Source organism: Mustela erminea, chromosome 19 (assembly GCF_009829155.1).
Source record: "Mustela erminea isolate mMusErm1 chromosome 19, mMusErm1.Pri, whole genome shotgun sequence".
Lineage (NCBI taxonomy): Eukaryota > Metazoa > Chordata > Mammalia > Carnivora > Mustelidae > Mustela > Mustela erminea.
In genome coordinates this window covers 12,284,099-12,298,707 of record NC_045632.1, presented here as the reverse complement: position 1 = coordinate 12,298,707, position 14,609 = coordinate 12,284,099, and the positions used below count along the sequence as shown (strand labels likewise).

The 14,609-nt window shown below is 41.0% G+C and overlaps 1 protein-coding gene across 1 annotated transcript in view; it reads left to right on the top strand.

Moving 5' to 3' along the window:
* PEG3 (paternally expressed 3) overlaps window positions 1-14,609 on the top strand; it is a 34,089-nt gene that overhangs the window by 5,180 nt on the left and 14,300 nt on the right. The window contains 3 exon segments of the mRNA XM_032324585.1: window positions 10,863-10,939; window positions 13,292-13,771; window positions 14,389-14,478. Of these exon segments, the coding sequence (XP_032180476.1) occupies window positions 13,378-13,771; window positions 14,389-14,478 (484 nt within the window). The 5' untranslated portion in view covers window positions 10,863-10,939; window positions 13,292-13,377.

The following is a 14,609-nucleotide window of genomic DNA, read 5'->3' as shown; positions in this document are numbered from 1 at the left end:
TGAATTCCCTTCTCACAGTGCTACACTCATCCTTGGAGCGAACACATTTTTCCTCATCCTGACACTTTCCTACTGCATAGGTGTTCCATATAGCCATGCAAATGTCATTTGTGCTCTGAAAACTCACAGACTCTTCTGGTGAGTTTGTGTGTTCACCAGAAATTCTCCTTGGCTCTACGCCATCCTTTTCAGTTTCCTACTTCTTTTTGCAACACTCAGCTGCACCTTCAGGCCTGCTCTTTCTCTCTTGTTGGGTGATTAAAGAAGCATGAGAGATTCATTGGTTCATCTATCAAACGTGACCCCGAGTGGGAAAGGAGGTGTTTTCTTAGAGCTCCTGCTCTATTGGGTAATGAAAAATGTTGAAAAAACAATTGTATCTTTCATGTTTTGGGGACAGAACATTCATTATGAACAACAGTTAACCTGAGAAAGGCCACATAGGGCCTTCCTGGGAAAGTCATTGAGAGCCCTGAAGAAAGGAGGACAGTAGTATACTTTAGGAAGTGTAGTCTTAAGAAGAGGGGACGGGACATTTCCTGAGGGATCCAGAGATAAAGACCAAAAGTCTAGGATACCTGGAGCAAAGGAAAGAATTGAGTGGCAGTTGAGCAAAGTGTGGATTTTGAAGGTCAATAGGAACTGTATTGTGAAAGGCCTTGAAGTCAATGGTAAGTATATGGGCTTGATATGAAGCATAGTGGGAAACCATTGAGGTGTTTTAGCCATGAAAGTAACATGAGAATCAGATTTGTGTTTTAAACGTACCAGCTGGTTGTCAGGTTTAGAAGGGGAGGGTGGAAATTGGTTGCACCCTCAGGTCTGGGTGAGAGGTGGTGGCGTGGATTCAGATCAGAGCATGGAGTTAAGTGAAGTGGATGGATTTGAGAGAGGTTCTAAGAGACTCAGGAGGGCCTGTACTCTTCTTTCATGGCTTGCTGACTGTTTCAGATAAGGTGCAAGAAATCACATTATGTGGAAAAGAGAGAAGGATAGCAAAAGTTGTTCATTCCATCAGCAAACATGGACACTATATGCCCAGTCTGGGATAGGACCATGTTAGATTCTTTGTCTCTGGAAGTGGGTATCATAGTCACTGACATTAGTATTTTCTGAATGAGAACTCTATTTAGATGGAGAGTAAGAAAACATGCTCACCAAGATAGGTGGCCATGTTGATGGTGTTACCATCTGGAGAAAGGCTTACATGCTGTCCCAGGTGGGCCCCTGGGAATGGATTTGTTTATTCCTGGCCTCAGTAAATGCTCCAAGTAGCTAATGTCTGATGCTGAAGCCTGTGGAGACTCAGGAACCTTATTTTACTCATGTTAGTAGGTACACGTGACTGAAGCTCAGGAGACTTCTGGAAACCCTACTGACATAATAATTTATGTTGAAAAATAGTGTGGCTAAAGTACAATGTTCCTGTTTTCTCAATTTTGGTTTATCAGTTTTTGGTGGGAGATAAGTACAACAGGGACCCAAATACTCAAAAGTATGTATGATTGGGACGCCTGGGTGGCTCAGTTGGTTGGACGACTGCCTTCGGCTCAGGTCATGATCCTGGAGTTCCGGGATCAAGTCCCCTATCAGGCTCCCAGCTTCATGGGGAGTCTGCTTCTCTCTCTGACCTTCTCCTTGCTCATGTTCTCTCTCACATAAATAAAATCTTAAAAAAAAAAAAGTATGTATGCTAGTAAATTCTTTCTCTGTATGCAGACCTACGTGGGAAGTGAAACCATAATGAGCAGGTTGCTTGGCGAGTATGGAATCATGATGAGAGGATGCAGACAAGGTTTAATAGCACTGGCCTGTAAAGTAGGCTGGTGCTACCCTCTGGTGCAGTGAAGCTCTTGGTAGGATTACTAGGACACCAGAAGCTCTTTGTCTACAGTCCCTCTCCTCCCTAATTTCCATTCAGATTAGGTCTAACCAGAGTAGCCCTTTTCTGTACATGGTCAAATGAACCATGCTTTGTGGCCTGCCTTTCCATGCTCTTTCTCTTTGGGGGGAAAAAAGTCTGATCAGCTAATTATTGACATTTAAGTATGGTCAGATATATCATACTGGTTCAGAAGACATTTTCTTTAAGGTAGCTTTATTCATCTTGAACTGTTTGGAATCTGATCATTAAACTCTGAGATACTGTTTCCTCTCTTCTGAAATTTTTGGGGAAACCCCACAGGAATGGACAACAACAAGGAAATTTTGCTGCAGTTTGGTAAGTGCTGAGCTTATGTGAGAGAGGTAAGCCCAGAGTGATGTGGAGATTACCTGAAAGGAGCCATGTAAAAGACCAGAGAGTAGAGATTAAGGCCAGTGTGGTAGGGAGAGTGGTCATTTACTCTTTGCGGACATTCTTATATAAAATTGTTTGCCCAACAGCTCCTGTTGGCCATATGGTGCTGTTCACGGTCAGTTGGACAAGACCACACATCTAAGTCTAGAGCAGTGGTTCTCACTGTATAGCTCCTGGAGGGCTTGTTTGAATGCCTCTTGCCTAGAGTTCCACAGACCTCCTAAGTCATCGTACCTGGAAAGGCAGCTACATATTTCACAAGTACCTCAGATAGCTTTTGGCACCCCCAAATTTGAGAACCACTACCCTAGAAGAACTTGAGCCATGGTGTGCACTTGCAGATTCGGAGAGCTTGAGTTGTTAGTCTCTCGGCACTGAGCACTTCACTGGGAGGTGAGGTAGGACTGGGAGGGGGGCAGAATTTACCCAGGTGCATGCTGTAGTAGAGACTGTTGGTCTGCAGAAAGAGGCAGGAGAATGGAGCAAATGAGAAGAGAGAGGAGACTGCATACCATGCTGTCCTTGAGAAATGAAGAAAGTAACTGCCTCGCTTCCTGACTTTAAAGTTCTCAATTCCAGCCCCCTTGGATGAGGTAGGTAGAATGAGTGAGGGGGCTAAATCTAGGTGCACTGTGCTGAGGGACCAAAGTAAGTAAATAGAGATGGGGATAAAGAAGCTCTCTTGGGGGGGGGAAAAAAAAGAAGCTCTCTTGGAGCTTCTTTCTCAATTGATGGGATGTGGGGAGCCTGAGGTCAAACAGTGGGGTCACAGGATTTTTTTTATCTCTCCTTACACATCCCACTTAGGTTTCCAAGCCTCTGGTATGTGTTCTTTGAGTTCTTCCAAGTTCAGTTAAATTCTTGACCCAGTGATCCTTTGAGGCCAGAGACACTGCGCTTATAGCAGGGACGCCTGATGAATTCCATCTTTGTTTCAGTTGAGACCCATATTTTTGTTTTCTATTCATGAAATAGAGAAGTGAAGTGCTTTAAAACTTCTAAAGAATAGCGCTAAAACTGCAGCATAAACCACAATGGCAACACTGTTGTCCTGGCAGCAGCACTGTCCTGTGGTTTTGGGTGGTCAAGCTCGTGTCTGAAATTCACTCCATATAAAATGTTTGTAGTGCACGTAACATTTCATGGTTAGACGTCCAGTGTGTGTAAGAACAGATATTTGGAGGTTAAAGAACAGCTAGAAATCTGGAAGCTCTTCTACCTGGTGTGGAGATCGAGACTGGTTTTCCCTCATATGTCTCCTCTCTTGGACTTCGTGGTCTCCCTTGGCCCCTAGGACCAGAGTTGGCCTGGTCCCTTTGTGTCTCCACCGTTGCGCCTGTCTGCAGAATGTGGTCAGACCTTTTAAGATCCTGCCTTTGGCTAGTACTTAACCCACTTACTACTCTAGAGAACAGAGGGAAATGCAGAAGCTTTAGTAACTAGGGGCATGTGAAGGCCCACCTCCAAGTCAGAAAAGGTGATGGGCGGGCCATGTGGCCAGAATTCAGTTTGCACTAAACAGGACAGAGGGGAGGCCCTACGTGAGGAGTGCCATCAAGTGGTGCACAGGCTCAAGGGGGGTTACAGATAGTGAGTGGAGGACTCCATGGGAGCAACGTGAGGTGGCCTGACGAGGAGGGGGAAGTGTCAGAGTAAGCAGAGGCCATGTCCCAAGCACCACCACAGCAGAGGGAGTGCTGATACACAGTAACAAGCAGAAAGAAAAAGGACACATAGCAATTAAATTTACTTTGGATTTTTATATTCAAAAAATGTTTTTCAATTGTGAACTTAGGAAAACATTTAAACTAAAATGCAAAAAGAAATGGAAGTATCTTTTATTACTTTTAAAAAAAATGTTTCAGGTTTATGAAATCTTTACTCATGATTTATGTGGAAGTTTTCTTCTGGTTTAGTTTATACTTACTTCCATGTTTAAATATTTTTGTAATTTTTATTTTAACACAAATGAGAGATCATACCCAATTCATTAATGTTTCAGACAAGTTATAACAGTGCAAGTTTGTAGGATGTGAGACAGTGGTTGGCAGGAAGGTGTGATATACCTTCTGGAGAGCTCAGAATGTGTCCACCACATTTTCAGTCTCCATTTACAAGGGTGTGGTTTTTTATGCGTGTACATGTACTACTTTGTCGCTGTTTAACAGTGTCTACAAGAATTTTCATATAAATACATTTTCACTTAAAGCTTTGCTTTCTAAAAATTGCATTATATTCTTTTGTGTGGATATTTTCATCATTTTCTAACATATAAATGTCATGTGTATGTACAAATTTATACCTTATTTTAACATAATGCTTCAAAATTTTTTTACATTAGTGGTTTCTGTCAAGTTTAAATAAACCAGTGTGTTTGTAGAATGGAATACTATGTGGCCTTTAGAAAGAATGATGTAGATCTGTAAGTACTAGTACAAAAAGATAACCATCAAAAATTACTAAGTTTTACGGTGCACACATAAGGGGCACCTGGCTGTCTCAGTGGGTAGAGCATGTGACTTTTGATCTTGAGGTTGTGAGTTCAAGCCCCATGTTGGGTGGAAAGTTTATTTAAAAAAAAAAAATTTAAAAAAAAGCATACTCATGCAGAACTCCTAATGTGATCTCATTTAGGTAAAAATGAGATCCTATTCTATATATGGATGTTGGAAGGTTTAGAATAGCAACAAATTTGATCAATGGGTATGGCTTGTAGTTTCCCCATCAAATATTCTGTAACTGAACATTGCCCTATCTTCTGTGTTTGTAATCAGAAATAAAATTTTTTGAAAACATGACTTAATGGCTACATAACATTCTATTAAAGATTTTTATCTGTTTTCATTCCTTCCTGTTCGAAAATTTTGGAAGAATGCTGTGTTTTGAGTACAGTGATTTATTTTGGTGTGAACAAAGTATGTTTGTTATTGGCCTTAGTGGTCTTAGCCTTCTAGCGATGTTTTGAAATAAAGAATTTCTTGTCAGGCGGCCAGACACCAACACTGGTTTTATTATTCTTTCCTAATGTCAAAGGCTATCTCCAGCCTCCTTGGAAAGCATACTTGAATAACTCGTCAGAAATTAAAGTGTTGGCTGTCGCCTCTTACCATGTTTGTTAAAATTACTTTACTACTTAGTCCTCAGAAAGTTTATAGTTTGTATTTAAACAGTTAATGCTTTTCTTGACTGAGAGACATTTCTTTATTGTAAACTAAATCCCGCATGTGTATATACTTCCTTGCAAGTCAGTTTTTCGACTGCGTTAGCTCTGTTAGTGTATTTGTCTTAACACTTGGATCATTGTGTTGGAAAGAATACTTTATGTTTTCATGTGTTTGGGTCATTTTACAGACAACTCCCTCCTCCCACCACACACATACCTTACTCAAAATTCTCCTGATATTTTTGTACATTTATTTACCTAGAGGAACTGGATTCTCATTTTGTTAAAACTCCGCACCCTGTTACTGAATCTTAATTTATGTTCAAGGAAGGATTGACAAAAATTTCCACATTCTCATCTGAAAACATATGTTTTCATTTATTAGGATTTGTTTTATGTTCTGTACATTTAAAATTTTTGTTTGAGGTTCCAAATACTTTGGTGAATTTATGCGAATTTATTTTGTTATTAATGGGCTTCTTTTCTTGTATTTATTGATGAGGTTTTTCAGTTCAAAATAATTCTTTTTTCACATCACACCTTTCATTTCTTCTGTTGTGTTTACTAGGTTTTTTCCAGAATACCGTTGAATGGTAGTTTGGTGGAAGACCTCCTTTCCTTGTCCTCACCTTTAGTTGGAATAGTTTTAGTGTTTCACGTGCTTTCTTGTATTTATTTGAGATTAAATCTTTATTCTTAAATGGTCTTCTACTTTTACTTTTGCTAAGAACAAAATAAGGAGAGGCTATTGAAGTTTGCAAATGCTTTTCAATGTGTAACAGTGCTCACGGGGTTCCCTCCCTTCCCCCTTTAATAGCTCATATAGAATAGTCCACTGGAATTGGGATATCTTCCTTGTATTCCTGGAATAGGCTTTCATGGTTATGGGCTATTTAGACTTTTCTAGATTGGATTTATTAAACATTTTTTGCATTGAAGTGCAAATATTTACTGAACACCTTTTCTGTGCCAGTCCTGTGAAGATAAAATACAATGATGGAAAAGGCAGCAGAGGCCTTGCCCTCAGGGACTTTGGGTATAAGTGTGGGCACTCATTTCTACTGGCTTCATGCATCTTCAAGCACATCTCATTATATGGGTAAATTGTTATTGTTGGCCTTTCTGAGCATCCTTGGAGGGGTTCCCCCTCAGCCTTAACATTTCATGTGATCCATATCAGGCAAACCTTCAGTCGACTCCTTTTTGATGCTTTGGTCTCAGCCACTTCTTCACCTGTATCTTCTGTTTTCTTTAACTGTAGGCTGGACTGGGGAAGTGGGGGCGAAGTGGGTAGAGCAGTTATGCTTCTGATTGGCCAGAGGTGCTGTCACAGGATGAGTTCACCTGGGATCTGGGTCTTCCCGAGGGTAAGGTGAGTATGGGGCCCTGGCAGGTACTAAGCATATCTGGCCCCATTCTTAGTTGCCCTTTGGGCTGCAGATGGAGGACAGAGTGAGTAAGGGTTAAGGGCTGGGTCACGTAGCGAGTGGAGCACCTTACCTCATCTCACAGGGCTCACCTGCTCTTAGGTATCCCAGTGGGAGGATACTGACCAGTGTTTTGTCTTCCTGAGTTTGATTCTTAATGACTCTGGTAAGACTGCGTTATACAACAACACACCGACAGCAGAATACTTCTCTGACATGTGCTTGTCCCTTCCTGTGACTTTGTGTGTAAAATGATGTCACCTGCCGTCGTTTACTGCCACAGGTTTTTAGCACTGCAAGTGTTAGCTTTTATAAACTGGAAATTAGATATCCATATAAAGACTTAATTGTAGTGGGCAGCCAACTTTTTAGCTCTTATTTTTATCTTACTAATATTTTATTTACTTGACTATCCTTAAATGGAGACTTACTGGTTCAAAAGGAATGGGTATTTTTAGTGTTTTTAAGCCATTTGCTGAAACAGCATTCAGAAATATGGTTCATGTCTGCACCAGCCAGCTTCTCACCAACATCAGGTTTTCTTTTTTTTATTTTGATTTTTGAAATATTTGCCCATTTGATAAGCCAAAAAATGTTCACCGTCATATTTCACATTTCTTTGATTTCTAATGTAACTGTTGGATCTTATCACTGTGTGTTTTTATTTTCATGTTGAGACACTTACCTTTCTCTTACTATTTTCTCTTTTTTTTTTAAGATTTTATTTATTTATTTGACAGAGAGATCACAAGTAGGCAGAGAGGCAGGCAGAGAGAGAGAGAGAGGAGGAAGCAGGCTCCCCACTGAGCAGAGAGCCCGACGCGGGACTCGATCCCAGGACCTTGAGATCATGACCTGAGCCGAAGGCAGCAGCCCAACCCACTGAGTCGCCCAGGCGCCCTTCTCTTACTATTTTCTAAGAGCTTTTCACATTTCAAATTTTAACTGTCATCTATATTGTGAAATATTTTCCCCCTCCTCTGGTTTGTTTTTGTTTTGGTTGCTTTTTATAGTGCTATAGAAAATTTGTTACCCATTTTTAGTTTCAGGTCTGCTGAGTAGTTGTCTTTCAGTGGTCTCTGCTGTTGAGATTCTGCTTGAGCATTCTCCTTTCTGTACCTGTTCTTTGCTGTTGTAAAGAGTGCCTCTGTCAACACACTGGTGAACTCTTGTCTTTGTGTAGTGGACAGATAAGTCTATTAGATTTCAGATGCGAAAACACTAGCATAGTAGGGGATGGCATTGCATTTATATAATAATAATTGTTGGATATCTGAGGAATATATTCAATTTTGAGCTGCAATTTCCATATGTCATTCTTGGGTGTCAGAAGTTCCACAGTTGATTCTTGGCGTTTTTCTAAATTGACTGCCATCTGGTTTAGGGTGTGACCTGACTCCAGCAGGGTGGGATGGGTAGGGAGGGGAGAAGACCCCGATCAGCATTAAGGTGTCAGTGTTGTGTTACCTATGCAGTGGGCAGCACAGTCTCTAAGGCCTCCAGTGCTTTTGTTTATTGTTTTGTTTTAACTTAGAATGTATTTTTTGAACTAGGTAGTACATGCTCATGGTAAAAAATAAATAAAATCAAAAAATAAAAGGAGAATATACAGTGAAAAAGTAAGTTTCCCTTCTCTCCCTGGCCCCCAGTTCCCTTCCCTGGAGGCAGTCACTATTGATCACTAATAGCAGTCTCATCTATATCCTTAGAGAAATTATCTGTTTAGGTAAATGCATCTGTTTTTATAGTTTCTTAGAATGCTATACACATTGTTGTGTCCCATTTTGTCACTTAACTGCCTTAGAGACCATCTCATAGCCATTTATTTACAATTGCCTCATTATTTTAAAAGGTTTCATAATCATTAGATGAATATGTACTGTATTTTGTGCATTTTAGCAGTGCTTCAATGAATATATTTTGCACATGTCATTACATATATCTAGGATAAATTCATGGAAATAGAATTTAGAGGACAGGGTATGTGCATTTAAAATTTTGATAAGTTATCCAGATTTCCCTCCATAGAATCTACATTGCCATAAGCACTATGTGAGTATCCCAGTTTCCTCATACAGATGTATATATTGTCCATCTTTATGATTACTCTGTTCTAAAGGCCCCAAACTCTCAGATCTCAAGTGACTTTCCTCTGCCATTGTGGGAAGGAATTGTTAGGGTCTGATTCTTTTTTTTTTTTTTTAAGGTTTTCCTGTTAAAATAAAATAAAAAAAATGTAATGGTCTTACTCACCAAGAGCTGTTTATTCCCCTGGTTAGAAAAATCTATGAACACATTTAATGAAGATCGTATTTGTTTCTCTAGTCCTGAATTTCTTGAGAAAAGAAATGAGTGAATTTTTTGTATAGAACTCGGCATCTACCTTATGATAGGATTCATAAGGACATTTAAATGGTCAAATTATTAATGAATAGAAAGTCCTTCATCTCTTTTCTGTGTTCTGGGAGGGTTTTTATAACATGGTAGATTCATTGCTCATGGAAATTTTACGGGAGGTTGCTCCTTAAATCAGTTCATCTTTTAAAGTTCCTTCCCTAGATTTTGCTCTGCTTTCTGATCAGATTTGTCTGTTTCTATGTTCTTAGAAAAATTGTTGATTCCCTATCAAACTTTTTAACCCTAGAGTTCTTATATATAGTTCACTTACTGGTGCTTTATGCTTCAAATACATGCCTACTGGGAAGAAAAGTTAACATAGTAAGTAAGTACCTATGTGGATTGGGAGTTACCCTTTATATCTCCTGATTTTATTGTCAGGTTAGACAAGCCCGCCCTTGTTCCATAATTATAAAAATTAAACTTTTGTTTATTTTTATTTTAGTTTTAGCGTTTTTGTATATAGTGTGACCTTTTCCCCTAAGTGAATGATAGGCTAGTTTTCCTATATACCAATCACCAAAGTAATTTATACATTCTTTACTAGTTTGAAATGCCACTTTTCATGCCACTACTGGATACTTGACTATATATGGTCGACTCAGACTAAGATTCCTAAATGAATTCATTTTTTTGGTCATAAGTTACAAGTGCATCTTTTTTGTTGTTTTATTTCTTTGATGGTATAAACAAAACCATAATTTGTTATTTTTCTGTAGTCTTTCTGCCTTTAGGCATATTATAAAAGAACTTTCTTACCTGAGATTATGTTAAAATATTTTTTAAATGTTGTGTTTGGTTTGTTGACCTTTGATACATGGATTCTTAAAATATTGATACAAATGGAATTCCTCCAGGTCAACCTTAGAACCATTGCCAAGTTACCCAATGTTAATATTCTTTGAAGTTCCATTTATTATAGATTGATTTTGGGGAGGTTTTAGAACTTCGATACACCAGATCTATACATCTCCCATGATTAAATTGTGTCTCTCCAGTTATTGCCTTTTATTACTATAATTTATAATTTTATTCACATGGTTGCTGTTGTCTTTTATTAAATCTTTCCTATCTTTATAATAGGAGTTCTCTTCCCATTTTTTAAAATTTATAATTGCTGAGACATTTTTAGGAAGTCTGTTATAAGGGGTTTCCATATTTTTATAAGGTCTGTTTGCATTGATTCACAGTGTCTGAGTGGATAGTCTTATATAAGTGAATGATAGTTTTACATCTTTATGCTTCAGATTTGTTTCTCTTACCTTGTTCTAATTGGCTAGAACTCTGTAGAATCATGTTCAACAGTGATAGTGTTAAAGATTTGTGTCTGCTTTTATAACTGAGTTCAGTCTGTGGTTTGTTAGTGCTAGCTCTATCTTGGGTTTTTACAATTTGAAAGTTATTTCTCTCTGGTTGGTTTACATGACATGGGAATTGGCCTTTTCTTGAATATGATATATAAAGCTCTCACCTCTAATGCTATCTGAATTCGCAGCCATTTGGAGAGTTAATTCTCTGACACTCTTTTTACATTTTTTCCACTTTTGTCTTTTTTTTTTTTTTTAACTGTCTGCAGGTTTGTTTCATTTTGTCTCACTTCCTGTGGAAAGCTGCTTATTCTGAAGTTCCAGAAAGGATCCTGTTCCCAAACAGGTACCCTGTTGCCTCCGAGAAGTTGGACTAGTGTTTTCTAGGGGACTGGAGTGTTGCTCTGGAATCTGGATGCCAAAGAGCAGACTTGGGCTTTCTGCCCTTTTGTCCTTGCCATTCAGGCATGCCGCTCTTTGGGAACTCTGCTCTTATCAGAGGCGGTCCCTCTTAGCCAAATCCTGGATAAAATGGACTGTTCTCTCATCCAGATTATCATACCAGTTCCCCAGAGCCTTTTCCTTTGCTCTTTTCCTTTCCCTGCTTTGGAAGTCTTCTGTCCAGAAGTGCCTTTGTCTCTGTTACTGCTTGTCCTCCTCAAGGAGGGCAGGGCAGTCAGGGAGATGGTGCTTCATTCATGAGGGTCTTGATGATGGATGTGTGTTTGTGAGGCTTGGTACTCCCGGAGATAGTGGTGGGAGAGGGGATGGGAGGGCAGTTTGTGCATGAGTAGCATGCAAGCCCATCACTGCCAGGGGAACCTAACGTGGCAGAGTTTGCTACATTTATTACCAAATAATAAAGGAAACACCTTGTTTTCTCTTTAGACATTAAAAAATAAAACCTTAATTTTAAACATACTTGGTTTCCTTGTAAAACAAAAACAAAACAAAACCAAAAAAGCAGAGAATTTTTGCTGCATATGATTTTGTTCTTCTCTGGAAGTAAAGCCAGAAGTACAGAACTGTCGGGTGAGTTAATTGACCCACCCAAAGCTAGATTTTGTTTCCATAGTGCCTGCTTCCTTGTACCATTTGTGGCTGTCCACAGGGAGACATGTATAGCCTTAATTGGTTACATTAGAAAAAAGATGAATATCAGCATTTTTACTCTGTCTAAAGCGTTTTTCTAAAAAGAGGGGGCAGTTAATAAAAGAAAAATAAAGAACTAGGGGAATAAATGAAACCATACAGAGGATTATCAAAGCTGGTTCTTTCACGACAAACTTTGGCAAGATTGATCAAGGCAGAAGAATGTGTAATAGGAAGCCTGACGGCCACTGCATCATATTCTTACTGTTCATGTGAATAACATACGTTTATCACCTTGGTTTCACCGCTATTGTGTTTAATTTCCCTCCAGTGTACTAGGCAGGACAGAGGCTTCCCATATACCCACCAGGGCTTCCCACCCAGTTGTCTGGAGATACGGAGAAGGGGCTGGTAGAACAGTTGGCAGGTGAGGAGGGTGACACACCAGAATGCTCTTTTAGAAGCAGTGGCCTAGAGGTTAACCTAGAATGTTCTCTCTCCCTGGAAACTTCTCCATGCTTCTGCAGGCACATAGTAATACTTGCCTGTGTCTAAAATCAATTCTAGGATGGGTCTATGTATGTTATTTTTTATAACGTTATTGCACTGTTGACACTTGACTTTGTGTTACACTGGCACTAGAGGACATGGGGATAGAAAAGTTAATCTCTAATCCATTTAATAGAGTTTATAGTTTGCTGTGGGGAGAGGAGCATGTTAATTCCAGTATTTAAAAATAAATGTGATGAGTACTTGCAACACTTAAAAGATGAAGTACAGCAGGGGTGCCTGGCTGGCTCAGTGGGTTGAGCCTCTGCCTTCGGCTCAGGTCATGATCTCGGGTCCTGGGAGCGAGCCCCACATCAGGCTCTCTGCTCAGCGGGGGGCCTGCTCCCCTCCCCTCTGCCTGCCTCTCTGCCTACTTGTGATCTCTGTCTGTCAAATAAATAAAATCTTAAAAAAAAAAAAGATCAAGTGCAGCTCAGGAAACATACCTGAGGATGTGGTGTTAGCAGAGCCTTGAGGCTGGGTTTTGGGACAGGCACTCATCAGAAGGGTGTGCAGTGCTGAGGGAAGGGGTCCTAAGTATACCAGCAAACTCTGCCACTCTGGCCAGTAGAACCTTCGGCAGTGATGGAGATGTTCAGAAATAATCAGAAATGGCAGGCTTGGCCATCATTCCCTATATTCCCTTTTCCATTTTTGCTGAAGAAAAAATTGACCTCCAGTTTCAGTAATGGCTAGCACCTTGAGCATTTCCCATGTGTGGACATTGGGTAGTTAGGCCTTTAGAAATACTAACTTATTTAATCTCAGTTTTAAAAGGGTTGAGGGCATTTTTCCCCTTGTGTAGATAAGGGGACAGACTCTAGGGCATTGAATGGTTGCCCGCGGTCACAAAACCAGTTAGTAGCAGAGCTAACTCTCAAACAGGTGTGCCCAGAGGTCATGCTTGTAAGTCCTTTGTGAAGCCAACTTTGTGTGCTGTGTGTGTCTGTATATTGTGGGTTTATGCATCTCTGTCCCCTTGACCATGTAGGGCAGCCCTGCTCTGCTGCCTGATCCTCAACTTTGGGACATGTGTATATTTCCTTACGATCTACAGGTCCCTGAGTACTGACTGTCACAGGCTGCTGCGTCTTTCCTGTTGACTCATGTTTGGTTCCTCAAGTGAAAATTTTACTTAGAAAAATGCTGCCTCCAAAGTACTTGTCTGCCACCAAACCCAAGAAGTCTTGGGCCCCAGATCTGTATGAGCTAGACAGTGACTTGACTAAGGAGCCGGATGCCACCGTAAGAGAAGGTGCAACTGACCCTGAGTTCTTTCATCAGAGGTTTCGAAATTTCCTCTACGTGGAATTTGTCGGGCCTCGGAAGACGCTGTTCAAACTCCGAAACCTCTGCCTTGATTGGCTGCAGCCGGAGACTCGCACCAAGGAGGAAATTATTGAGCTCTTGGTCCTTGAGCAGTACCTGACCATCCTTCCAGAAAAGATAAAGCCTTGGGTGCGGGCAAAAAAGCCAGAGAACTGTGAGAAGCTAGTTACTCTGCTGGAAAATTACAAGGGGATGTATGAGCCAGGAGGTGAGACTTTGTAGAAGCGTGGTGAAGGCCGTCATGGAGCTGTGAGCTCCTGGGGGTTTGCAGCCTCAGCATTGTTGGGGTTCAAGGCTAGATCGTTCTCTTCGTGGGGGGCCGGCTTGTTATAGGACATACAGTGACATCTCTGGCCCTTCTCTACCCACGGGATACCAGTTGCATTCCCTCCCTAGCTGTGACAACTACAACGTGATGTTGACAAATGTCCCCTGGGGAGTAGAATGCCCTGGTTAAGAACCACCACCCTAAGTGGTGTGAGAAGGAAAAGCAACACTTCATTGAGGGCCTCCATGAGGAATTGGTGAGCCTCCGTGGGCTTCACAACCCTGGTCCAGTCCCTTTCGTGAAACAGAGGGTGTATTTCCCCCGAAAGTTGTCGTGGCTGTTATTTAGAGGGGAGGTGGGAGGGCAGTTGCAGCCACTTGCCAGCCCAGGAGCAGTAGGAAGCTGAGGGATGAGAGGATCTGATCACTTCTGATCCAACCTGTTGAGGTTGGGGGTTAGTGCAGTAGGGGCAAGAGCAGACTCCACTTGGGGGAGTGATTTCGAGAACACAGGCAAGAGGTGATAAAGCATTAAGTCAGTGTCTGGTGTCCTCTCAGACGACAACAGCAGTGACCTCCTCAGTGAAGACAGCATGAGCCGGAAGGGAGCAGAGTCCCCGCCGCCCCGCTCCGCCTCTTCTTTCTGCAGTGAGTAACCCTGTCCGATTATGCTCCCCCCGCATTCGGCATGCTTCCAGACTTCAGCCTAACTTCCCCTCCACCAAGCCTGCTGCATGGTATAAAAGTGCATGGTGGGCATGAAGTCTTCAGGGAAGACA